The sequence below is a fragment of the Lagenorhynchus albirostris genome, chromosome 15, assembly GCF_949774975.1.
Source record: "Lagenorhynchus albirostris chromosome 15, mLagAlb1.1, whole genome shotgun sequence".
In the NCBI taxonomy this organism is placed as follows: domain Eukaryota; kingdom Metazoa; phylum Chordata; class Mammalia; order Artiodactyla; family Delphinidae; genus Lagenorhynchus; species Lagenorhynchus albirostris.
In genome coordinates this window covers 5,054,154-5,081,405 of record NC_083109.1, presented here as the reverse complement: position 1 = coordinate 5,081,405, position 27,252 = coordinate 5,054,154, and the positions used below count along the sequence as shown (strand labels likewise).

At 41.6% G+C, this 27,252-nt stretch overlaps 2 protein-coding genes across 3 annotated transcripts in view; one reads left to right on the top strand and one right to left on the bottom strand.

Moving 5' to 3' along the window:
* Nucleotides 1-4,765, bottom strand: part of LOC132504722 (putative serine/threonine-protein phosphatase 4 regulatory subunit 1-like) — a 66,019-nt gene extending 61,254 nt beyond the window's left edge. The window contains exons 1-2 of the mRNA XM_060122286.1: nucleotides 4,662-4,765; nucleotides 4,476-4,520 (exon numbers count right to left, since the gene is read on the bottom strand). Of these exons, the coding sequence (XP_059978269.1) occupies nucleotides 4,476-4,520; nucleotides 4,662-4,668 (52 nt within the window). The 5' untranslated portion in view covers nucleotides 4,669-4,765. The remainder of the gene's footprint in view (nucleotides 1-4,475; nucleotides 4,521-4,661) is intronic.
* Nucleotides 4,766-4,866: 101 nt separating this feature from the next.
* RAB22A (RAB22A, member RAS oncogene family) overlaps nucleotides 4,867-27,252 on the top strand; it is a 52,706-nt gene continuing 30,320 nt past the window's right edge. Inside the window, exons 1-3 of one of the 2 annotated variants that reach the window (XM_060122757.1) lie at nucleotides 4,867-5,150; nucleotides 6,162-6,241; nucleotides 24,186-24,266. In XM_060122757.1, the coding sequence (XP_059978740.1) occupies nucleotides 24,259-24,266 (8 nt within the window). In that variant the 5' untranslated portion in view covers nucleotides 4,867-5,150; nucleotides 6,162-6,241; nucleotides 24,186-24,258. The remainder of the gene's footprint in view (nucleotides 5,151-6,161; nucleotides 6,242-24,185; nucleotides 24,267-27,252) is intronic. The other variant, XM_060122756.1, reaches the window with a different exon arrangement.

The window sequence follows — 27,252 nt, the reverse complement described above, 5'->3', positions numbered from 1 at the left end:
TTATAAATGAAGTTTTATTAGCAAACAGCCATGTTCATTCATTTATGTGTATCTGTGAGTGCTACCAGGCTATAGTGGCAGACTTGAGTGGTTATAGCAGGGCTTCTGCCCAACAAAGTCTAAAATGTTTACTATCTGATCCTTTACAGAAAAAAAAAATTGCCCATCTCTGACTTGGAGAATAGTCTGATGTCTGGATTTTGTTCTATTTCCCAACTATTAGCACATTCAGGTTCCTGTTCAAACTATTTCACTCAACAAGGAGGTCTTTACTTTAAAAAAAAAATTGACAATCTTTGATTTGAGTTTATATAATAGTTCAGAGAGAAGGTTCAATGGTTTGGTTTGGGGCTAAAATTAATCTATTTTCTCTGCTTGGCTGTGGTCCTCAAGCAGAACATTTTTACAAACCTGGACAAAAGTGGGCAGGCGAAATGGAATGCATTCTGCTCTGGAGGATGTCTTTTATTCAAGCTTGAACACACACCACTCCTTCTAGCATTAAGATTCAAAGAGTCTATCTGTATCCCCCTGATTTAGCTAATCCCATTTTCAACAAAGGTCCAGGTATTATTTGTTGGCACCTAGCTTTTCTCATCAACAGAAGTACACCTTCTTCCAACTTCTTTCATAGATACCTCAAAAACTAAACATTTGAAAAGAAATACACAGTCCCTCAAATACGAATAGATGCTCCAAGTCTGTCTTTTGAAGCTAAACGCATCTTACAATAACATGGCAGCTGACTTCAGAATTGAAATCCAGCTTTAAACTCTTCATGTAGATGTTTGATCATATATGAAACTTTCATCTCATTTTGAAAAACTTTCTATTAAGGAAATTTTCAAACACATGCAAAAATAGAATAGTATAATAAACCCCACACCCCTAGCAACCAGTTTCAACAAGTATAAACATTCTGCCCATTTTTCCCACTCATCCTTCTTCCCAACTTTTTGATGACTTATTGTTTGTTGCAGCATTTTCAAAGCAGACCTCACACATTAAATCATTTCACCCATAAATGCTTCTTTGTTTCTGTTAGATAAGGTCCTTCTCCTTTGAATAAAACTGTGACACCACTATCGCATCTGACAAAATTAATAATGATTCTTAGTATAACCTAATACCCAGCCCAAGTTTAATTTCCCCCAACTGTCTCATTAATGTCTTTTTACAGCTGATTTGTTCAACTAAGGATCCAAATATGACCACATATTGTATTTTGTTGATAGGTCTCTTAGGTCTCTTTATACCTGCAACAGATTCCCCTCACTTTTTTCCCGCCCACCACTGGCACACACTTAAATTCCATTGGCCAAGCCAACCTTACCAGGAGTAACACCTCTTCAGCCTCCACCTGCTTTAAGCAACCCAGACGGTCACAGGACTTTAAGCCCGAGGCACAGACGCGTCCAGCTCCACCTCCCACGTGCAGTCCACCAGGGCCACCATGCCAGACCATCCCACGTGCTTCCTGCTCTCAAGAGAAGGAATTTAGATTGCTTCGGCAAGCTAATTCACTAAAATTAAATCTTTTCTGTGCTGCAATGACCCGAAGACTCTGAATGATTTTAAAAGACAAGGCAGCCTTCCATTATGGCTTCGTTTTGAAGTCAGCCAATTTAATCAAGAGATCACAGAGTAAATCGGACAAGACTTGTCATCCATTATCACTACCAGTAATGACATTAATTGAACACCTAGATTATGGAGGACACTGGGTGATAAAAAAGGACGACCTATGTTCCTGCCCAAAGTGACTTAGAGCCTAAATGGAGCGGTTATCCCATCGTTTAGACAAAAAATGCCTAAAAAGGACGACAGATGGAGAACCACCACAACCAACATCCATGCTCTTGCCATTAGCTTAAGAATATTCGTGAGGTCAATCTGTGTGACGGAATAAAAAAAGCAAGACTCAGAGGAACAGAGTTGGTTGCTAGTTCTATCACTTATGACCTGTGCCATACTGGATAAGTTAGTTAACCTCTCTGATTCTCAGTTTCATCATTTGTAAAACAGGAATAATCCCACCTACTTTATAGAGTAGCAGCCCTTAACACAGAATCAGAAAATCGTATACGAGTGCCTAGCAATAATGATGATGGTTAAAATAATAACAGTAATAAAATCATTGAATATAATACTCTATGCCAGGCACCGGGCTGAAATGTTTTATGTGTATTGTTTCATCTAATCCTCATATCAGTCCTGTGAAGCATCTCCAATTCTTATGTCATTTTCCAGATGAAGAATGTGAACAGAGTGAGTGATCTACTCTCACTGACTCAGCTAAAGGCAGGAAGTGGGCTACAGGACCTCAGGGTTCTTGCTATCAATCACAGCATGATAATGCCTCCCAAATACCACCCCAGTAAAGTGCAAAGGTGGGACCCAGGGCTGCATAAATTACTGGGGGGACAGGCCCTCCTATTACGGCTATTAATCTAACCAACTATATTGTAATTTCATAGGAACAGCACCCTGAAGCCCCCACCCCTGCTCAAAAAAAGAAGCCCCAGGAGGCTCCCAGCGTTGCCCTACCCATGGCATGGGTGTGTTCAGAGCCGCAATGCTGGCTTTCTTCTTTACCGGGACGAGTCTCCAGCCGTCTGCTAAAGAGTGTTTATGGCATTATCACAAGTCTCAAACACCCAATATCTGCACAAACAGGGCCAAAGGAAAATCAGAACTATTTTTTCCTATGTAATCTCTTCCTTTTTGAACACATATACAAAAAAGACAAAAGGAAGCTAGCTGCCAGCAAAGAGGTCCAAATGCCTGCCGTCACCACGCTGTGAGAAGCCCAAGCCAGCCAAGTGGAAGAAGCTCCTGGAAGAGAACTGAGGCCCTGACCTGCAGTCCCAGAAGATTTCCTGGCCAAGAGCCACGTGAAGAAAGCCATTTTGGACCTTCTTATCTTCCCAGAGTTCACAGAGAACACACGAAGCTTCTGTGTCACCCAGTCAAGGCACAGAATTGTTAGAAATAACAAAATGCTGTTGATTTAAGCCACTGAGTTTTGGGGTGGTTTGTTAGATAACTGATATAGCCAGAAATCAGCTTTTCCAGCCGGGCCAAATAGCGAATCTGCGAATGAGAGGTGCCTTAACAGCAGCTACATTCCTTCCATTCGAAGATGCCCGCTGGCCGAAACATTCAGCTCTGTAAACCTGGGGCCAACACTGTACTTTGCCCCACAGTGTGACATAATTATGAATAATGATCACAACAATAATAACGGCAGATAATATTTACCCAGCGTGTCCTATGTACAAGGCTTCACGCTAAACCTTTTATTATTTAACCTGCGCGGAAGCCTTTTGAGGTGGACTTCTATTATGCCCATTCTACAGATGAGGCAATGAGGCTCCAAGTGGTACAGTGACTTGGCCAGGATCACACAGCCAGTAAACAGTGGCTCAGGACTTCACCCTCTGGCCATCTGACTTCAGGACCCATGCTCCTAAACACTGACCCCTTCGAGTGTCATTCTACTTTAATAAAGTTGCCTCCTTCTAAAAGAAATAATGTGTATAAAGGGTTTAAACTGCGCCTGACCTATGGTGTTTCCTGTAAACACCAGTTCTTGTTAGTAGGAAACTGGTAGATGGGGAAGGGAAGCGCACAGTAAGCCCCCATTAATGTTGGCTATTGTGATGGTTTGTACAGGCCTCCTTCATGAGCAGGCAACCCGGCATTTGGTAATTATCTGTTTACAAGTCGGCTCTCTCCCTGGACTGTGAGCTCCCTGAGAGTCGTCACCGTTTCAGGTTCGAGTCTGTAGGTCCCAGGCTCCGCGCATGGCTGGCCCAGAACCAGCAGGTGCTCAAGAAATGTTTGTTGAATGGAAAGGAAATGCTTCAGTCACCACAAATGCGAACTTGCATTTCCAGGAACACCTTCCCCAGCCATCAGTCCTTAACGTGATTCTAAAGGAAAGAGCAGGAAGGGACAGGTGAAGGATACCCACCCAAGGGGCTCCTAGGGATGAGAACGGAGCTGGGCTTGTGGCCAGGACACTGGAGAAATCTGTGCGAGTCTGTGGCCGGCCACACGGGGAGCCGGACCTCCCGAACTCCCCAGCACTCTGAAAAGTCCCAGGGAAAAAAGTGGAGACCCTGGGTGGAAGCCCCCGACCCCCAAGGTGGCCACGCCTCCTCCCTCCCGGAATCACTAGGAGGAGGGCCTAGCCCTCCCGCCCCTCCCGGGCCGCCGCAGGAGAAGGAGGAGGAGGAAGAGAAAGAAAGTGACAGGAAGTCAGAAGTTTCCCAGCAACAAAAATCCTCCCCATTCTCGGCCGCCCCGCCCAGTGAGGAGGGACCGCCGCAAGTGATTAAGGCAGTTGGGGGTCCCGCTATTCTGGGCCCAACACGGAGAGCCCAGCCCGTAGGTCCCACCCCGCCTTTCGTGCACCCCGAACTCTATGAGAGGTTCCCAGGGAGGGACGGGACGCCCGAACTCTTACTTACAATCGTCTAAGTCATCCTGCAAGTCCACAAAGTACAGGGGGATCCCTGAAAACCAAGAGACACATAAGGAGTTACAAGGGGGCTGCGGCAGGCGGCCTCAGGGGCGGGCGGGGGCGGTCCCCGGGCCTCGAGGGGTGGTCCCGGCTTGGGGAGAGGGGGGCGCCCCGGGAGTCCAGCCCCACTCACCCGCCATCTTGGAATGGGCCTGGAGGCGGGGCCGGCGCGCGAGGGGCGGGGCCAGAGGGAGAGAGGCGGGGGCATCTGGCTTCGGATCCCGCCCCTCGTCGGCGGCCCCGCCCCCCGCCTCGAGCCTCGCGGCGCTAGCCGGCCCCGCCCTCGCGGAGAAGGTGGCTGCCGAGGTGGGCGGGGAGGTCAGGTGACCCGGCTGGCGTCCCAAGATGGCGGCAGCGGTGGCGCTCGGGAACCCGCGGCACCGTCCCGGCTGCTGAGGCGGGTCCCGCACGGCTGGTGACGGACGGGCCAGGCCGAGGACCGGCGAACGGGCGGCCGCCGCCTATACGCGCCCCGCGGCCGGGGCTAGGCCGTGCCGCGGCGGCGCTGGGGGATGCTCGTGCTGGGCCGGGCCTCTCCCTTCTCAACTTAGGGCGGCGGCGGGCCCGCTCCCCTGGCTCCCAGGCCATGGCGCTGAGGGAGCTCAAAGTGTGTCTGCTGGGGGTGAGTGGCGGCGGGCCGGCTGGGAGGGCCGCGGGAGGCCGGGCGGGCCGGGGACCCGGGCGTGCCCACCTCCCGTTTGCCCCTTCTCTCAGTCTCAGTGCGGGACGCCGCCTACCTGCCCCGGGACCCTCCTTCCAGCCCCCCTCCCCCCCCCCAGGCTGTCCCGCCCACCTGGCCGCACAGTCCTGAAGGTTTCGCTGGCGGGAGGGACCTTTCCCCTCGTCCCTCCCTGGAGCCCAGGGTCTCTTCCCGCCCCTCAAAGGGTGACGAGCCCTCCCTGCCTCTCCATTGCATCTGGGTTAAGAGCAGCTCTTAAATAGCTTCCCCAGGTACTAGTTAGGAGTTGGCCAAGTCTTGCGAAGTACAGCCAGTAACAGGTCTTTAGGTTTTACGAGCAGCAGTAGTCTCCTTTGCCATCTGCTTGGTGTTTTTGAACTTGTGGGATACCTCTGACACTTCTCACAGTTACTTTCCTTGGGGCGGGCGGGGGGCATTCAAATCAGGAAGCCCCAAAGACTAGTTTGAAGCTTCGGCTTCCTGACTTGTCGAGGCAACCTTGCTATTTCAGAGCATACTTTCTGAAATTGATGCTCTCTTGCCTGAGTTGCTGCCTTAAAGACTGAAAAAGGTTGCAATAACTAGTCTTCGCCCTTCCTAGATAGGGTGGGGCTAGGATTTATCAGGGATTACTCAGAAGTAGTTCAAGAGTTCATAGTTCACGTAGACTTATTATAAAGCAAGTGAGTTTGTCACTTTGCACAGTAAGCAGAAACTTTGGATCTTTCAGAAGATCCTGTCTCTTAAAAACTTGGAACCCCTCTCCTACAATACATTTTGAAATCTCTTAGTTACTCCACTGAATTTTTATGAAAACCTTTTTGTGTTTCTTAACTTCTAAAATTTACCTATCTGGAATGATTTTCCCAAAATCCTGAACGTAGGGCACAAGGTAGTTTTTGGTGTATGCAAGCAGGTAAAACTTTTTTTTCTTCACCTCTCATTCTCTTTCAGGATACAGGTGTAGGTAAATCAAGTATTGTGTGGCGGTTCGTGGAAGACAGTTTTGATCCGAATATCAACCCAACAATAGGGTAAGAGATCAAGTTTATTGAATGTGCATCTAAAGGTGTATTGAAAAGTCCGTTCAAATAAAGGCTGTGTTACAGGGGTTAGGCATCCCCATTTTAAACTCTAGTGAATTTGGAGACAGTGGTTCCCATCATCTCTAGAAGAACTTGAAATGGTGGAGTGAGGATTGATGTGTTTTAGGAAAATTGTCTTTTGATTTGTGAGGAATGAAAACCTCCAAATGAAAGTATGAATTAAAGTTTCACTTGTTAGAATATACATAGAGCCTTCAATCTATGAATAGTAACAGCAATTACACCTTGAAATAAGGCAGAAGAAAACAGGCCCTAATACTTTTATTTCCCCCGGCATGTCACCTAAAAGATATTTTAGGTGGCTTTAGTTCTTCGTAAAAAATAGTTTGGGGTCCAAACCCTTCTCACACGTTCCAGCACTGCTACCTACACGTTCCAGTAGCAGTAAAGAATTAACAAATTAATGTCAAAATGGAAGCTTTTTTCCGGGTATCTGGGTCTTAGAATAAGTGAAATTGACTGGCTGTCGGTTTTTGACTCTGTGAGAAAACTTTTCAGGCTGTTTAAATATCATAATATTAATACTTTCTCTGTGAGAAGTTGTGTTTCGTGGGTGTTAATACTTTGTTGTGCTTGTAAGACTAGATAGCGACTATGCGAAGCCCCAGTCGAGGGGTTTCTTCCATTAAAGAAAAATTCCGTTCTGCCTAATCGGGAGATACCTTACAGCATACACAGACACACTTGAACGCACCAAGATGAAACAGCCACTAATCCTCTGGCATGAAAATGCCTTTCAATACCCTTCAAGAAAGAACTGGGTACGTCTACATGTTTGAAGTGTGAACTCATCCTCCTCTGGGCCTGCCTGTCACTGCCCGCATGGGAAAGTGAAGGGACAGGAAGTGATAGCAGGTCGTGCTGGTGACTCAGTGAGTGACACACCTCACACTAGGCAGCACTAAAAACCCAAACGCCAGCCTGGTTAGCAGTGCTGTCTCACCAGAGGAGAGGGACGGTGGAGGCCTGTGGCCCTGTCCTGGGTGGCCAGCCCTCGCAGCCCCACAGGCGCTGGGGTTCTTCACCTCCCCGAGCCCCACTCTCTTCACCAGGTGGTCCAGGCGCACGTCTCGCGGGGAAGATGATCCGAGGCTTCCCCCTCGTCCCTTCCACCGTCCTTGTTCCTCTGTCCTCAGCAGGTGTCCTCCTCCTTCAGGACCAACCCCACACACACCTGAGCTCTGGAGCCCTGCCTTCTCCCCTTCCTTCCCCAGCCCTGCCTTCCTGTCGGAGCCTGCAGACACGCTCCCCGAAGACAGGGCCGTCCCCCAAACCTGCCGGGCAAACGGGGGGCTCCGGAAAGAGGACTTCCTGCTTCCTCAGCTGCTGCTTCTCCTCAGCCCCCTGCTGTCTCCATCCCACCCCACCGTCCCACTGAAACCACCTCCCCCGGTACCTGTCTCCATCTCATTGCCAAAGCAACGGCTTCTTCCTTCCTTCCTTCCTTCCTTCACTGAGTGCCTGCTGTGTGCCGGATGCTGGGCTGGGGGCTGGCGATTTAGACCAGGGCTCAGCAGACCGTGGCCATGTGGCCCCCTCTTGACTTTATAGATCAAATGATGCCGTGACACGTCACACCCGTTCATTCATATGTTGTCTGCACCGCTTTCGGGCTACAATGGCAGAGTTGAATAGTTGTGACTAAGACCCTGTGGCCTGCAAAGCTGAAAGTATTTACTATTTGGACCTTTTCAGAAAAAGTCTGCCAGCCCCTCCTGCCCTCATGAACCTCTCCTAGAAGGACAGAGACATATTCTGTAACTAAAGTACAGGAAGTGATTTCTTTGACCATTTTCTGTGCTCCAAAGGAGGAATGTGGAGCATCTGTGAGAGCCTGTAGCAGGAGCCTCACCCAGGCCCAAGGGCGTGACTGGTTCCTGAGGGGAACAGTGAGGGCGTGAGGCGCTTGGAAGCCCTGACATTTCAGTATTGAAAGATGAGTGGACTGTATTTCGAAAAACAGTTTTTGAAGAGTGGAAGGTAATGATCGGTGGTGTTGAGGGCAGTGAGTAGCACGGGGGACAGCAGGAGCTGTGAGGGTGCGGGACAGGGCACATTGGATGGGTGGCCCGGAGGCTGGGCAGGCAGCAGGGCCAGGCCCCAGACGTTCTTTCTCTCCCTGGGTCCGTGACCATCCCCCTCAGTCTTCTCCCCACCCCCACGCTGAGTTCATACATGTTTGGTCTTCCCCACACTGCGTCCTCCTCCGAGCAGTGCCTTTCCCAAACAGTAAGGGGCTCTACGTATTTGTGACTGAGCTCATAAACTCCCCATCAGAGGCTTGGCCCTCTGCTCCTCTTTCCGTGGACCTTGCGGAAGAGAAAAGGACCAACATGTCCTCAGGTACCCAAGCCAGCAACCTGGGCATCCTTCTCAGATCCCCCTCCTAATGTCCCCTCCCCTCCCTGAAGCCAGCATGAGTCACCAGCTCCTCCTGAATATCCTTCCATACCTGTTCTTTGTTGACTTCTAGACCTTCATCTTCCCTCGTGGTGGTTCCAACATGGACTCTGCCACCTGCCAGCTAGTTAACCCTGAATCCGTTTCCCCATCAGCAAAATAATAGTAATACTGGCACCAATTCCATATTGTTAGGGGGATTCCGTGAAATACTGGATATAAAATGTTTAGCTAAATGCCAGGGACGCTGGGGCTCAATACATGATAGCATTGTTGTTTTTAAAAATATTTACATCTTTTTAAAGCTTTAAAAATTATTTTTATCAAAGTAATGTGCATGTGTTTTTTTTCTGTAACAGTAAGGCTTATAGGTTAAGTATAACAGTCCCCTGGTCCACTCTGACTCACTCCCTAGAGGCAACTACTGTTGTGATGTTGTTTAGCTGGTTTTTTCTGATCTTTCCTCCAGATTTTTTCATAACATGCATATACTGCTAATTCTTGATCCCTTCTCTCTTCTCCCCCACCCCATCACCCAACTTTAGGCATTATCTACTGATTGTTTTCTGGAGAGATGGGAATTAGTCATCCTACTTCTCCCACCTCCCTCTGCTCATTTGCCCTCCCTCCATCTTTCCAGTAAAGCACTACCACTGAGCGTCAATGTAGCGTTTAGAATGCGGGCTCTCAAGCCAGGCTAGCTGCCTTCACATTCCAGGTCTAACACGTAGTCGCTGTGTGTCCTTGAGCAAATTATTTAACCTCTTTGTGACTAAATTTGCACATTTGGGAGAATAAGTTGCATCTCATTATAGAGTTGTGAAAATTGAGTTAAACACATAAAAATTAGTTAGAATGGTACTTGGCATATGGTAAGCATTTGTTATTTCTTAGCAACTGTTATTTTTTAATAAGCCTCTAACACTATAGTGTTTTTTTAGACTTTATTTAAATGGAACTAGACCAGTAGGTATTGTTTTGTATCTGCTTATTTTATTCAAACCTTGTGAGATTCATCTATGTCATTTCATGTAATAATAGTTTTCTCTTTTTCATCTCTGTATAGTAAGTAACTCATTGGATAAATATACCACAGTTTATTCTGCTGTTGGAGATTGTGGTTGTTTCTAGTCTGAGGCTATTACAAATAATTTTGCTATGAACGTTTTCGTACGTGTCTTTTGTGCCCATATGTATGGAATTTCTTTGGCAATTGGCAGTGGAATTCCTGAGTCAGAAGAAATATGTATCTTAACTCTAGTAGCTACCTTGTAAAGTATTGCGCCAATTTACATTCCTACCAGCAGTGTTTGGGAGTTCCGGTTGCTCCATATCAGCTACAACATTTGGTATTATCAGTCTCAAATTTTAGCTGTGTTGGAGGGTGGGCGGTAGTACCTCATTCTGGTTTTAATTTCTGTTTCCCATATGACTAAAGCTATTGAACACATTTTCATATGTTTATTGGTCATTTGGATATGTTGCCTGTTTGAGAATCTTGTTCATTTTTCTATTGGGTCGTCAGTCATATCCTTATTGATTTGTAGGTGTTGCATACGTATTCCGGATACTAGTCATTCGTTGGTTCTGAGCATTGCAGATATTTTCTTGCACTCTGTGACTACGGTTTTCACTCTCTGAAAGGATCTTTTAATGAAGAGTTGTTACTTTTAATATATCCATTTGATCAATCTTTCTCTTTATGGTTAGTGCTTTTTATGTCCTTTTAATAAACTTCGATTTACCAAGGTCATGAAAATACTCTCCTGTTATCCTATAGAAATTTTGTTTCACTTTTCAGATTTAGATTTAAATTTTACCTGGAATTAATTTCTGGATGAGATGTAAAATAAACGTTAAGTTTTGGGGCGTTTTGACTTTTTTTTTTTTTAGTTCCAACAGGGTTATCCAGTAATCCTCATCCCTTTTTTGTTTTTTTAGACCATAATTCAGTGTTCTATGCTGAGCTGTGATTGTCATAAATTGAGCATCTGTATTTATAGTGCACTTTTTATGGTTTTTTTTTTTTTTTTTTTTTTTGCGGTACGTGGGCCTCTCACTGTTGTGGGGGAGCAGAGGCTCCGGACGCGCAGGCTCAGCGGCCACGGCTCACGGGCCCAGCCGCTCCACGGCATGTGGGATCTTCCCGGACCGGGGCACGAATCCCTGTCCCCTGAATCGGCAGGCAGACTCTCAACCACTGCGCCACCAGGGAAGCCCCTGGATTTTTTATTCTATCCCATTGATCTGTGTTTTTAATTGACTTTACTGAAGTATAGTTTACATGCAATAAAATGCACCCATTTTTAGTGAATATGTTGATGAATTCTGACAGATTTATACATCTGTGAGATCACCACTGCAATCAAGATGTAGAACACTTCCTCACTCCAAACTGTCCCTTTCTGTCCCGTCCTGTATTCACCCTCACCCCTACCACTGGCTCCAGACTTCCTCACTCCAAACTGTCCCTTTCTGCCCCATCCTGTATTCATCCCCACCCCTACCACTGGCTCCAGGCAACCACGGATAAGCTTTCTGTCACAGAGATTATATGGAATTTTTAAATTTCAATTGTTTGTTACTAATATATACATAAAATGGATTTTTACATATGGACCTTGTGTTGTGTGACTTGGCTAAATTCAGTTAGTTCAGGCACCTTTTTAATAGATTCCTTGGGATTTTCTTAGGTGCACGATCATGCCATCTGTAATAGGCAATTTTATTTCTTTTTTTCCAATCTGTATGCCTTTTATTTCTCTTACCTGCCTTAGCACATGAGCCAGGACCTCCAGTACTGTGAGAAGTGGTAAGAACAGACATCCTTTCCTTATTCCTAATCTTGGTGGGGGAAGCATTCGGTCTTTTCCATTAAGTTAGACATCTAGGCTCTAGGTTCTTTTTATAGGTGCCCACTATCATGTTGAGAATGTTATCGTCTACCCCTAAATCAATGAGATCTTTTTTATCAAGAATTGTGTTGAATTTTGCCAGGTGGTTTTTTTCATCTTTTGAACTGTTCTTGTGCTTTTTCTTTTTCAGTCTTAAAATAGTGAATTACAACGATTGATACTAAAATACTAAGCCAACATTGCATTCCTCGGATACATTTCACTTGGTTAATATGAATTTTTTAATACATTACTGAATTTGATTTACTAAGATTTTGCTAAGCATTTTTGCCTCCATGTTCATGATGGATATTGATCTGTAGTTTTGTGTAATATGTTTCTCTAGTTTTGGTATCACGGCCTCATAAAATTAAGTTGGGAAGTGTTTTTTTCCTCTTCTACTTTTTTGGAAGAGTTGATGTAGAATTGGTATTTCTTCCTTAAAAGTTTGGTATAATTCATAAATTATATCCATTTGATCAATGGATGAAGCCATCTGAGCAAGGAGTTTTCTTTGTTAGAAAAATTTAGCTACCAATTCAGCTTCTTTAATAGATATGGGCCTATTCATTTCTTCCTGAGTAAGCTTTCATAGTTTGTGTCTTTCAAAGAATTTGTCCATTGTATCTGTTTTTTAATTTATTGGCATGAAGTTGTTCATGATATTCCTCTATTATCTTTTTAATGTCATTAGGATCTGTCCAGCTATAAGTTTAGCGGTTTTAATGGTCTTCTCAAAGAATCAGTTTATTTCATTAATATTTCACTCTTGTCATTGATTTTTGCTTTTATCTTCATTTTTTCCTTCCTTTGCTTATTTTGGCCTAACTTCTTCCTTTTTAGTTTTTTAAGGTGGAAGTTTATAATATTGATTTTTTAAGGCTTTTTTTATATATGCAATTTATACAGTTAGAACTATAAATTTCCCTGTAAGTACTTGTTTGAGTGAATCCCACAGATTTTGATATGTTATGTTTTCATTTTCATTTAGTTCAAAGTATTTCTTTCCCTTGTGACTTGTTTGACCTGTTAGTTGTTGGAAGTATGTTTTCTAACTTACAGTTATTTGGGAATTTTTCCAGATATTTTAAATTAGTACTGAATTGTAGTTTAAATCCGTTGTAGTCAGCGAACATACTCATTATTATTTCAAACCTTTTACATTTGACATTTGTTTTATGGCCTAGAATGTGGCCTTCATGAATGTTCCGTGTGTACCAGAAAAGAATGTATTCTGCTACTGTTGTGTGGTGTGTTCTGTAAATGTTAAATTATCAGCTTGGCTAACGGCACTGTTCCTCTCCTTTGTATCCTTACTGATATTTTTTTCCCCTTATTTGAAGTGAAAGGAGTGTCTGAAATCCAACCCTAATTGAAGATTTGTCTAGTTCTGTTTTTAGTTTGATCAGTTTTTGTTGATGTTTTGAAGCTATTATTGAGTTTACCTACATGTAGCATTGTTATTTTTCTTGATCACTTGACCCCTTCACTATCATGAAATGTCCCTCTTTTTCCCTGGTAACGTCCTGATTCTGAATTCTACTTGGTCTCATATGAATACAGGCTCTTCCGCTCTCTGTTGGTTAGTGTTTGCATATCTTTTCCCATCCATTTACATTTAACCTATATATATTTAAAGTGAGTTTCGGGCTTCCCTGGTGGCGCAGCGGTTGAGAGTCCGCCTGCCGATGCAGGGGACACGGGTTCGTGCCCCGGTCCGGGAAGATCCCACATGCCGCGGAGCGGCTGGGCCCGTGGGCCATGGCCGCTGAGCCTGCACGTCTGGAGCCTGTGCTCCGCGACGGGAGAGGCCACAACAGTGAGAGGCCCGCGTACCGCAAAAAAATAAAATAAAATAAATAAAGTGAGTTTCTTGCAACCAGCATTATGGGTCCTGCCTTTTATTTGGAGTGTTTACACTTGTACTGTCTAATACAGTAGCTGCATGTGGCTATCTGAACTTAAGTTAAAATTTAAAATTCAGTTCCTCAGTCACACTAGCTACCTTTCAAGTTCTCATTGTAGAAGGCTCTGTTGTATAGTACTGGTTTAGACCCTTTTTATTTTTTGTAACTATCAATATGGTTTGGTTTAAATCTACCATCTTGCTGTATTTTTCTACTGCCCATATTAATGGTTCCATTTTATCTCCACTAGTGGCTTGTTAGCTGTACCTCTTCTATTATTTTAGTGGTTGTGCTAGGATTTGCAATATACTTCTTTAATTTGTCAGCCTACCTTCAAATAATATACGGTTTCACGTATAGTATGAGAACCTCCTTACAAGAGTATACTTTCATTTCCCCTCGCTCATCCTTTGTGTTATTATTGTCATGTATTTTATTTCTGCATCTTATAAAGTCCACAATACACTTATTTTTTGCCTTAGTCAGTGATCTTTTAAAGAGACTGTTAGTCTTTTTTCTGGGTCCTTGTGTTAAATCCAGTATCTTTGTAATAAGTCTTAATGTCCAGTAGTATGAGTAGTTCTATTTTATTCTTCGGTAATTTCTTGGCTGTTCTTGGCCTGTTACATTTCCATGTAAACATTAGTGTTATCTGTTTTCACACACACCAACACACTAATCCCCACTGTGTTTTTGATTGACATTCCATTGAATTTATAGATTGGTTTGGAGAGAAATGACATCTGTATGATACTGCATCTTCAATATATGCACATAGATTATTCTTCCATTTGTTAGGCTTCTTTATTTTTTCTGAGCATTTTTTTCTGCTTTTCTGTGTAGTGGACTTGCATATCTTTCGTTAGATTTAATCCAAGGGGTTTGATGTTTCAGTGCAGTTTTCTGCTGTCAATGTGCTAAATGGTATTGCTTTGAAATAGCTTTATTTCTAAAACTTAAACTTTTTGTATCTTTTATTGAGCTGAGTACGGATCTGCAGTACTGTGTTGAATAGAAATGGTCATACTGGGTATTCGTATCTTATTTTAATCTTAGCAGGAAACTTTCTCTATCATACCATTAAATATGTTTGCTATAAGGTTTTTGTACATACACCTTATCACATTACAGAGTGTCCTTCTTTTTATCATATGCTGGAGTTTTGGTTTTTTTTTAACATGAATAAGTGTGGAATTTACCAAAATATTTTTCTACATTTATTGGCTTGATCCTGTAATTATTCTTTTATGATGTTAATGTGGTAAATAACGTTGAATTTTCATGGAGTAAATCCACTTAGATTCTAATATATTTTTCTTTTTACATATCACTGGCTTTAGTTTACTGTGTTTTTTTAGGACCTTTTTGTATGTTTTAGGACCTTTGAGTAAGATTGTCATGTAATATTACTTTCTATAATGTACACGTCAGATTTGGTATGAAGGTTTTGCTTCCCTTATAAAGCTAGTTGAGAAGCTCTTCTATGGAAGAGTTTGTGTAAAATTGCTCTTATTTCTTCTTTAAATGATGAGTAAAATGTATGTGGGCTTCAAGTTGTCCTTGTATAATATAGTTTAATGAGTCAATTTCTTTCTCTTTTTTAAAAATACTTTTTATTTTTTTTTTATTTGGTTGTACCAGGTCTCAGTTGCAGCTTGCTGCCTCCTTAGTTGTGGCATGTGTGCTCCTTAGTTGTGACCAGTGAGCTCCTTAGTTGCAGCCAGTGGGCTCCTTAGTTGCAGCTTGCCAAATCCTTAGTTGCGGCACATGGACTCCTCAGTTGTGGCAGGAGGGCTCCTTAGTTGCAGCTCACCAGCTCCTTAGTTGTGGCATGCGAACTCTTAGTTGCAGCATGCGAACTCTTAGTTGCAGCATGCATGTAGGGTCTAGTTCCCTGACCAGGGATCGAACCCAAGCCCCCTGCATTGGGAACGTGGAGTCCTTAACCACTGTGCCACCAGGGAAGTCCCTCAGTTTCTTTCACAGTTGTAAGATTATTCATTTTCAGATTTTCTATTTCTTCTTGTATTGATTTTGATAGATTGTGGTTTGTTTGGGGTTTTTTTTAAGGATTTTCACTATTTTCATATACTTTTCCCAATTTATTGGCATAAAGGTGTTAAGATTTTATACTTTTTACATTTTACATATATTTCTTTTACATTTCTGATATTAGTTTTACCTTTGGTCAACTCTGCAGTATTTCTCTTTTATCATTAATTCCTGCTCCTATCTTTATAGTTTCTGTTCTGTTCAATGTGCAGTTCTTTTTCTAACTCCTTGAAAGAGATGATTATATAACTGATTTTCAGTCCTTATTTTCACTTGTATTCCTTATGTTTTAATACCTTAGCCATGGCTTTTGCTGGATCCAAGTTTGTGTATATCATCATTTTATTGTCATCCATTTCAAAATATTTTCTGATTTTTATTATGATTTCACCTTTGATCCAAGTGTCATTTAGATATGTGTTTGTTGATTTCCAAATATAGGGAAATTTTCTAGTTAACTTTTTTTAGTGATTACTGGCATAATTGTATTGAGGTCAGAGAACATATTTAAATCCTTTAATTTCTGATGCAATTTGCAATTTACCCAGTATATGTTGATTTTGGTAAATGTTTCATATGTGTTTGAAAAGATTGTATACTTTGCAACTGTTATTTGCCATGTTTTTTGAGTGGAATTAGGTCAGGTTTATTAATCGTGTTCATTTCTTCTGGTTTTTTGGTCTACCCAAATCCATCAGTTACTAAGAGACTTAGTGGGTTAAAAATCTCCCACTATGCTTGTGTATTTGTCTGATTATCCTTTTTGTTCTGTCAGTTTCACTTTATCTGTTTTGCAGCTACAGTAAGTACTTACAAATCTGGAATTTTGTATCTTACTGATAATACAAACCTTCTAACATTCTGAAATGTACTCTTTAGCTCTGGGAATGCATTTTGCCTTGAGGTCAAATTGTGTCTTAATATAACAAGACTATTTCCTTTGGTCAGTATTTGCATGGTGCAACTTTGTCTCATCCTTTTGTTTCTAACCTTTCTGTATCTTTCTGTTTAAAGTGGGTTTCTTGTAAGCAGCTTATGATTTGAATTTGATAAAATACATTCCATATAACCACCACTTAATCAAGATCCAGAAATTCTCATCACCTCAGAAGGTTGTTTCTGTGAGTCCCACTCCTCACAAGTGACCACTGTGCTGACCTCAATCACTATGGATTAATTTGCCTGTTCTTGCATTTCATGTAAATGAAATAATACAGAAGACACTCTTTGGTGTCCTGTTTCTTCCCCATAAAACGATGTTTTGGAGATTCAACCATGTTGTTGCATGTATCATAGTCCCTTTTTTTAATTGGTGACTAATATTCTCTTATATGAATAGATCACAGTTTGTTTACCCATTAGTTTTGGGCTACTATGAATATAGGTTCTGTGAAGATTCTTTTAAAACTCTTTTTGTACACATAGGTTTTCATTTCCTTTGGGTAAATAACTAGGAATAGAACTTGTAGTTCATAGGATAGGTGCATGTATAACTTAGTACGAAGTTGCCAAAGAGTTGTCCAAAGTGGTTGTATCATTTTACCCTCCCATCCGCAAGGTATAGAAGTCCAGTTGCCCTACATCCTCACCAGCATTTGTCTTTTTAACTTCAGTTATTCTAGTGGATATAAAGTGGTATCTCATTGTGCTTTTAGTCTGCATTTCCCAGGTGACTAATAATGTTAAGCATTTTTCTTGTGTGTATTTGTCATTCATATATCTCTTATGAAGTCAGTACTCAGGTCTTTTGCCCATTTTTACTGGGAGTTTTTGCCTTATTTCTTACAGACTTGTAGAAATTCTTTACATATTACAAATAGAACTCTCTTGTCAGGTATATTTATTGTGAATATTTTCTTCCATTCTGTGGCTTGCCTTTTCATTTTCTTAATGAGGAGTTTTAATTTCAATGAAGGCCATGTTATCAGTTTTGTCTTCTTGGGTTCATGCTTTTTTGGTCCTCTCTAAACAAGCGCTGCTTGCCCCAAGTTCTCAGAGATGTTCTCCTATGTTTTCATCATAGTTTTAGCCTTACTTTTAGTTCTTTGATCCATCTCAAATTAATTTTTCTGTATTCTGTGAGGTAGAGGTAAGAGTCATTATTTTGCCATGTGATTATCCAGTTGTCCCAGCATCATTTGTTGAAAGACTTTCTTTTCTCCATTGAGTAGCATTGGCATCTTAATAAATTATAATACTGAGTCTTCTAATCCATGAACATGGTGCCTTTCTCCATTTACTTAGGTCTTCTTTAATATGTCTCTGCGTTGTTTTGTAGTTTTTAGTTCAGGAGTCTTAAGAGTATTTTTGTTAAAAATTTTTCCTAAATATTAATGTTTTTTAAACTATTATAAATGGAATTGTAATTTTTTATTTTATTTACAATTGTTTGTACCTGTATATAGAAATACCATTGATTTTCTTATATTGACCTTATATACTTTAATCCTGTTAAATTCATTTATTCTGATAGCTATCTTGTAGAGTCCTTAGGGTTTTTTTACATGCATGATTATGTTGTCTGAGAATAAAGTCAGTTTCTTCCTTTCCTTTTAATTTTTTCCATATCTTGCTGCATTGGCTAGGACCTCCGGTACCATATTGAATAAAAGTGGTGACCAACATCCTTGCCTTTTCCCAATCTTAGTGAAAAAACATTCAACATTATACTATTAAGTATGATGTTAGTTGTAGGGTGCCCATTATTAAGATAAGGAAGCTTCCTTCTTTTTCTAGTTTGCTGAAAGTTCTTTTAAATCAAGAATGGGTCTTGAATTTTGTCTTAATACTTTTCTGCATCTATTTAGATGACAGTATGGTTTGTTACCTCCTTTTTTCTGTTAATGTGGTGGATAACTGTGTTCATTATCAATTGCTAAGTAACAAATTATCCCAACACTTAGCGGCTTGAAACAACAAACATTTATTATCCACATTTTCTGTGGATCAGAAATCAGAGTGGCTTAGCTGATACCGTTCTGGCTCAGTCTTCTGTGGTGTTGCAGTCAAGATGTCCCAGTCAAGTCAGGGCTGCAGTCATTTGAAAGCTTGGCTGGGGTTGAAGGATCTGCTTCCAAGATGGCACACTCACATGGCTGTTGACTGGAGGCCTCAGTTCCTCAGATCTTCACCATGTGGGCCTCTCCATGGGGCTGCGTGAGTGTCCTCACAAAAGGACAGCTAACTTTCCCCAGGGCAGGTGACCCAAGGGAGAGCAAGGAAGAATCTGTAGTATTTTTATGACGCCTTAAAAGGGAGTTACTAAGCCCATCCCAGACTCGCAGGGTATGGAATTAAGCTCCACTCTTGAAGGAAGGAGTATCAAAAGGCAAAAAATGAACACATTTTGTAACTACCACAATTACATTAATTGAATTTCAAAAGTTTAATCACCCTTACTGTATCTAATCATGTTGTGAGTAAACATCAGATAAACTCGGATTGAGGAACGCTTTACAAATGACAGGTATATAATCTTCAAAAGTCTCAAAGTTTAAAAAGTCAAGGAAAGACCGAGAAGCTAACCCAGACTGAAGGAGACTGAAGAGTCATGGCAGCTGAGTACAGCATGTGTTTTGAAGTGGATGTTGTACCAAAAAGGGTGTTATTAGGACAATTGGCAGAACTCAAATGGGCTCTGAAGAATAGATGGTAGTAATGTGTCGGTGTTAATTTCAAGTTTTGATTATCTTATTCTGCTTGCGCAGGAAGATAGTCTTGTTTGTAGGAAATGTCCGCCAATGTTCAGAGGTAATGAGGCAACTTACTCTGAAATGGCTCAGGATAAATAACTTCTGTACCGGTAACTTTTCTCTAAATTAGAGACTGTTTCAAGTTTGTTTGTGTGTTTTTAATGATGGCTATTTTACTGTAAATAGACATTAAAAGACAACCAACTTTTATCCCCCGAATGTCATTAAAAGACAGCTGGCTGCTTGGTATAAAACAGTATAACATTGAGCTGTTGATGCACTCTTCACCTTACATGCTGGCTCTGTGAGCCTGGGTCACCCCACCCCTCCGCTGCATGTACCTTCCTGCTTGGCCCACCTAATTTAAGTGATTCTGAGATTTGAGTAATTATTCAGGGTAAAAAAAAAGAGGAAATGCAAAACTCATTTCTTTTTATTTTACACCCATATTACCATTTCCATTGCTCTTCATTCCTTCCTGTAGAATTGAGTTTTCATCTGTTGTTATTTCCCTTCAGCCTAAAGAACTGTTTTAGCATCTCATGGATCTCAGGGCTACTAGTGACAGAGTCCCTCAGTTTTTGTTTCTCTGAAAAGGTCTGTATTACATCCTCACTTTTAAAGGATATTTTTGCTAGATAAGGATTTCTGGGGGTTTTTTTCCCCCTTTTTGTATTTTGTTTGTACAGCATAATGATTTGATATGGGACCATATTGTGAAGTGATTACACAATAAGTGTGGTTAACATCCAGTCACCACACATAGTTAGAAAATTTTTTTTCTCGCTATGAGAACATTTAGGATTTACTCAACAACTTTCAAATATACAGTACAATATTATTAACTATAGTCACCAAGCTGTACGTTCCATGGGTGAGATGAGTGAAGATGTCAGAGGTACACACTTGGAGGTGTAATGTACAGATAGTTTTCTTTCAGCATTTTGAGTATAGTATTCTACTGTATTCTGGCCTTCGTGGTTTCTGCTGAGCGGCCTGGCGTCATCTGTAGCACTGTTCCCCTGTATGTAGCATATGTTTTTATCATCTGGCTGCTTTAAGATCTCTTTATCTTTTTTTTTAATTAATATTTATTGGAGTATAATTGCTTTACAATGTTGTATTCGTTTCTGCTATACAGCAAAGTGAATCAATTATTCATATACATATACCCACTCTTTTTTAGATTCTTTTCCCATATAGGTCATTACAGAGTATTAAGTAGAGATCCCTATGCTATACAGCACGTTCTTATTAGTTATCTAGGGTCTCTTTATCTTTTGTCTTCAGCAGTTTACTGTTGTGTGCTAGGTGCTTGATATACTCTGGGGTAACTGAGTTGCTTGGATTAGAAATATGATTGTTTGGGACATTTTCAACCAGTATTTTTTAAAATATTTTGTCTACCCCATTCTCTTGCTCCACCTACAGGATTCCAGTCACTCATGTATTAAACTGTTGGATATTATCTCGCAGGTGACTGCGGCCTGGGTTTTGTTTTGCTTTGTTTTCCATCTTTTTCTCTTTAAGGATCACGTTATTTCTGTTGATCTGTCTTTAAGTTCGATTGATCCTTTCTTCTGTCTTTTAAGCACATCTAGTATATTTTTTTCACTTCAAATACTGTCTAATTCTAGAGTCTTTGTTTTTTATATTTGTAAGCTTATCTGTTCACTCAATATGACTCTTTGTCTTTAAGTCCTGATTATATTTCTAATAGCTTTTAAAGCACATGTCTGCTAGTGCCAACATCTGGATCAGCTCAGGATCTGTTGCTATTTACTCTTTTTTCTCTTGACCTTGGGTCACATGTCTTTGCATATGTAGTAGCTTTTCTTTAATTACTATTGTATACTGAATGCTGCAGAGGTATGTTGTAGGGATTTTCTATTCTCTTATCTTCTGCGCAGTGCTGAGTTTTGTTTTGGCAGAAAGTTGAACTGTGGGCTAATCACCTTGAACTTGGAGAAACGTGCTTTTACACTCTGTTATTAGGATGGTTCTATTGGATTGTTGCCTTCAGCCTCATGGCAAATCCTTATTCCTGGGACACAGTCTTTACTTCTGAAGGATGGCCTACCTGGCTTTTCACTCAGGGTGCTCACTGGGCCCCTGTAAGTCGGCAGGATTCAGACTTCCAACTCTTTGTCGCGCGGTTGGCAGCAGCTGAAATCCTGCTCAGCCTTCCATCACGCTGTCTTTGGAGTCTCCCCCGCACATGTGCGGTTCAAAGTCACCGTGGGTCTGAGGCGACTTGATGCATAGATTTGAGGCTCCCTCTGCAGCATCTTTCTTCCCAGGGCATCCCATCTGCATTTCCAGCCACACTGGGAGCCCCAAACCCCATCCTGCAGCCAGCGGCACTGGTTTTCTGCTTGACAGGCTGGTGAGGATTCTCCCAGTGCGGGCTACCACCACCGTGCCTGGGCTCAGAGCTCCTGGCTTTGACTTTTAATTTGAGTATTTAATTATTTTACTTTTAATATAATTACTGATGTATTTATGTTTAAACACTACAATTTTACACTTTGCTTTTTATTTACCCTGTCCTGTGCTCTTGTGGGTTGAATTTTGTTTTGTTTTGCTTTTAATGCCATATTTCCCCCTTTGTTACCTTGGAAATACATTCTTTAATTGTTCTTTAATTGTTACTCTAGCAATTACCTTACGCATCCTTGACTCTTTTGAGTCTAATATAAATTACCTTCACCACATTCCCACAATGCAAGGATCTCAAATCCAATTTCCCTGTTTCCTGCCTTTTATGCTTTTACAGTGCATTTTAATTCTAGACCTTATAGGACCTTTATTATTGTTATACAGTCAACATTCCTGTCAGTTTTCTCCACATGTTTACTCTTCCTGTTGCTTTACATCCCTGCCTGCGTTTCTGACCTTCCATCTGGGATTATTTATTTCATTCTGAAGAACACTGTTTCATATCTCCTTTACAGTACTCTTCTGGTGCTGGGGGTTTTTTGGGTCTGAAAATGTCTTTAATTTCATCTTTTTTAAATAGAGCTTTTATTTACATACAATAAAATGTGCGGTTCAGTGCATTTTTGCCTTGTACTTGTTTAAGTGCCATCAAGCTATAGAACATTTCCGTTACCCCAGAAAGTTCCCTTCCTGGTGTACCCACCCCTGCCTCATCAGCCTGACCATCGTCAACCTAACCTATAACAATAGAGTAAATGTGTGTTTTAAGCTCCATATAAACGCAGGCTTATTATATCTACTCATGTGTGCTGCCTTCCTTTGCTCAAAATACTGTTTTTGAGATTCATCCATGTTTTTGCACAAATCAGTAGTGTGTTCCTTTTTATTGCTGAGTAGTGTTGTATTGTATGAATATACCACAATTTGTTTCTGTAGTCTCCTATTGATGGACATTTAAATGGAGTCCAGTTTTAAGCTATTATGAATAAAGCTGCTGTGAATATTTGTGTACAGTTTTTGTGTGTAGATATGTACACGTGTCACTCTTGAGTATATACCTGAAGATGGAATTTCTGGTTCAAAGGCATGTTTCTTATCTACTATGTGTAACAGAGTACCCTAAAGCTTAGCAGCTGAAAACAACAATGAACACCTATTGTCTCACAGTTTTTGTAGGTCAGGAATTCAGGAGCAACTTAGCTGGGCGATTCTGGCTCTTGCCATACTGACCTCTCCATAGGGTTGCTTGAGTGTCCTCACAACATGGGAGCCCAGGATGGAAGCCACAGTGTCTTTGTGACCTCACCTTCATTTCAGTAATAACCTCTTGGTTACACGGGTCAGCTCCATTCACTGTGGGAGGGGACTACACGAGGACATAAATACCAGGAGTGAGGATCCTTAGGGCCGTCTTAGATGCTGACTGCCACAATAGGTTTTAAGGCATGTTTATAAGAACTTACTGTTTTCCAAAGTGGTTGCATGCACTTTTCCATTCCTACCAGCAATACATGACAGGTCCATTTGTTCCACATCTTCAACAGTTGTTTTTAATTTAAGCTATTTTGGCACGTCACAATCATTTTTTAAAGTCTATTTTCATTGGATATAGAATTCTTGGTTTTCAGTTATTGTCTTAGGTCTTTGAAAATATGTATCCCATTTTCTTACAACTTCATCTGTTTTTATTGAAGTCAGGTGTCAGTCTTGTTGCTCTCCGAATATTAATGCGTCATTTTTTCTTCTGAGTGCCTTTGAGATTTCCTTTTCATCTTAAGGTTTCACCAGTTTTACTTTGATGTGCTTAGGTGAGACTTTTGTTGTATTTATCCTGCTTGGGTTCATAGTATTTCTTGAACCTGTGGTTTGATGTCTTTCAAGTTGGAAAATTCTCAACCATTATCTCTTCAATATGGCTTTTGCTCCATTTTCTCTCTTCACATTCTCAGACTACTATTACATATAGTTTAGAATTTGTGTGTGTGGCTTTTACACTCTTTTCTACACTTTCCATTATTTTTTTCCTCCACGCCTTAAACTAGGTATTTTCTCCTAGCCCTTAATCCAGTTTTTAATCTTTTAAAATTTTTCAACTAATTCTAATCTAATTTTAAACCTATCTTTATTCTTTATTTCAGTTATTATTTTTCTAAAGTTCTGGAATATCTGGTTGGTTTGTTTCTTTTAGTGCTCTTTTCCTTGCTGAAATAACCACTCTAATCGCTATTACCACATAATGTTTTGTTATTTTCATAGTAAATATTAAAATCTATTATCATTTATCTATTTATTTACTTACTGTCTGACCCCACCACTCCATAGTTCTATGAGAAAAGGAACCTTATCCAGAGTGACTACAGATGTATCCCTAGTGCCTAGCCCTTAGTTATGTGCTCAGTAAAAAAAAAAAAGATTGTTCTTTAATTATAAGACTTTTACAATTGTATACAGTCATCATCTCTATTTACCAATCTCTGATTCATTTTAGATCCTCCTCTTATCGACATCTGCCCTATTAGTGCACTGAAACCACTGTTGCAGAGTTTAACATCAGCTCGTGAATGGCCAAGTATAATCCATTTTATTGTATTTCTCCTCTCTAGAAGTACCTAGCATTCTTTATTTTTTTCTGCAAAGCCTCTTGTTACCTGGGATACAGTTCTTTTTTTTTTTTTTTTTTTTTTAAGAAAGTGCAAAGGTTCTGAGGCCAGGGTTCAGTTTATTTATTTGTTTGTTTATTTATTTATTTTGGCTGCATTGGGTCTTTGTTGCTATGCACGGGCTTTCTCTAGTTGTGGCAAGTGGGGACTACTCTTCATTGCAGTGTGCTGGTTTCTCATTGCAGTGGCTTCTCTTGTTGTGGAGCACAGGCTCTAGGCGCGCGGGCTTCAGTAGTTGAGGCACACGGGCTCAGTAGTTGTGGCTCGTGGGCTGTAGGGCTCAGGCTCGGTAGTTGTGGCGCATGGGCTTAGTTGCTCCATGGTACGTGGGATCTTCCTGGACCAGGGCTCGAACCTATGTCCCCTGCATTGGCAGGCGGATTCTTAACCACCACGCCACCAGGGAAGTCCCTGGGATACAGTTCTGATTCTCCTCCTTCCTACCTCTTGGGATAGTCCTCCTTTTTCTGTTTCTTGGCCTTGGTGTCCACCCCTAAAATGTGGAAGCAGGGAAGATTTCTGCCATGGCCCTGGGTCTTGGCCCAGGTGATTTCATTCACCCTCACAACCTTGAGAGCCACCTTTCTCCAGCGACTGCAGATGACTGCTGTGTCACTGCAGACACGCCTGGGACATCACATATCTGCCCCTGAACTCCTCTCTCCACCTTTCGTCCCAAAGACCTCATCCTCCTTGTCAGTGCGTCCACCACTGAGTGTGAATTGATACAACCACTCCAAGCTCCAAGCTGTAGTGATAATGTTGCTCATACTTTATACTTCAAATACGGTAACTTAATCCTTAAAACAACCCTGTGTGCTTACCATCCAGATATAAAAAGTCACAAAATTCTCATCCAAAAATAAACAAAACCAGCAAGATAAATTTTTAAAAGCCCATTAGACATCTCAGCTCACAAAGTAACCTAAATGAACTAAACTTCAGAAAGTGACAAGCCACTCACAAGAGAGAAGTGATCCATGGCTGCCCTCCTTCCCTGCAGAGACAGGGACAGGGAGAAGCTGCCGTAGACGGGGCCCTCAGGCTGTCAACTGCGGAGACTTGAGGCAGCTGGTGAGCCCAGAGAAACATCTCTGAGGGAGTCCCCGCCTTCACTGGACATAGGGTGACAGCAGCCAGGGCACAGGGATCCAGGCAGGGAGCTGGAAGGCCAAGAGAACTCAAAATCCTGATCATGTTTGCCGATCCTTCCTCTGCTGTGGCCGGTCAGCCATTCAGCTGATCTAATAAAAGTTGTATTTAAAGTCAGGTCAGTAGACTGAACCACAAGGGGAAGAAAAGAGTTAACAACAACAACAAAAGGACGTCTGGAATCTGTAGGACAATATCAAGGCAGTTTCACTGTAACTTTTTACTCATGACACCTCTTCCACCAAATGTGTGGTTTTTTCCACACCAACAATCAACTCTCCAACTCTCCAGACAACCACTGGACATCCTTCAGTCCAGTTCGTTTCTGACACTACCTCCCCAGAGTTGTGTCAGACTCCACAGGTTCACACCTCAGTCCCACGAGACTGCTGGCTCTCCTGGTGCCAGTCCAGTGTCACGTGCCCAGGGCACCCACACTTCTGTCTGACGTGGCTACAAAGTTGAGACTCCCACACACACACACACACCCCCCTCCACCCCTTTGAGGTTTGATAATTTGCTAGAATAGCTCACAGAACTCGGGAACATACTTTACTTACATTTACTGGTTTATTATAAAGTATACAAATGAAGAGTGAGACAGAGAGGTCTGTAGTGCTGGAAGCATCCCAAGCACAGGAGCTTCTGTCCTGTGGAGTTGGGGGGATGCCACCAATCCACAAACTCTTCAAACCCCATTGTTAAGGACTTTTTATGGAGGCTCGATTGCTAGGCATGACTGACTAAATCATTGGCCATTGAGATTAACTCAGTCTCCAGCTCCTCCTCCCTCCCCAGAGGATGGAGGGTAGGGCCGAAAGTTCCAACCCCCTTATCAAGATCTGGTCTTTCTGGCAACCCGCCCTCCCACCCCACAATCTGGAGCTATCTAGAGACCTGCCAGGATTCACCTCATCTGAACAAAAGACACTCACTCAGGATATTCCAAGAGATTTAAGAGCCCTGTGTCAGAGCCTGGGAACAAAGACCAAATATATATATTTCTTATTATGCCACGCTCACATACACATCACTGGCATCCCAGAAAGAAAGGAGAAAAAGAATGGCACAAAAATATAATTCAAGACATAAAGGACAAGAACTTTCCAAAACTGATGAAAGTGATCAATACACAAATCCAAGAATATCTCCAAACGCCAATCAGAATAAATACAAAAGAGTTGATCTTAAAAGCAATCAGAAGGGCATTAAAAAACACATTATATACTGAAGAACAGTGATAAGAATTGTCACCGACTTCTAAACAAACACTGGAGGTCAGAAGATAATGACATGGCATCTTCAACACAGTAAATAAAGGTGGGGCAGGGACCTGCCAAGCATGAATTCTATATCTAGCAAAAATTTTCTTCAAAAGTGAAGGTAAATTAAAGATATTTGCAGGCAAAAGCTGAGAGAATTTGCCTACAGCAGACCCATATCATGAAAGATACTAAATGAAATTCTAAGAAGACTGTTGGCTTTTAAAACAAAAATAACAATTGTATTACTGTGTTTATAACATTTGAAGAAGCTAAATATAAGGCAACGAGCACAATGGGTGGGAGAGGAATACATGAAATTAGATTGTTGTATATCTTCCATTGTTCATGAAGTAGCACCATATGTGGAAATAGACTGAAATTTAAAGATTCATATTGTAAACTCTAGAGAAACATTGGAAAAAATAGGCACACACAAAGGGGTATCGCTAAAAAGTCAATACAAGAGAAAAAATAGAAT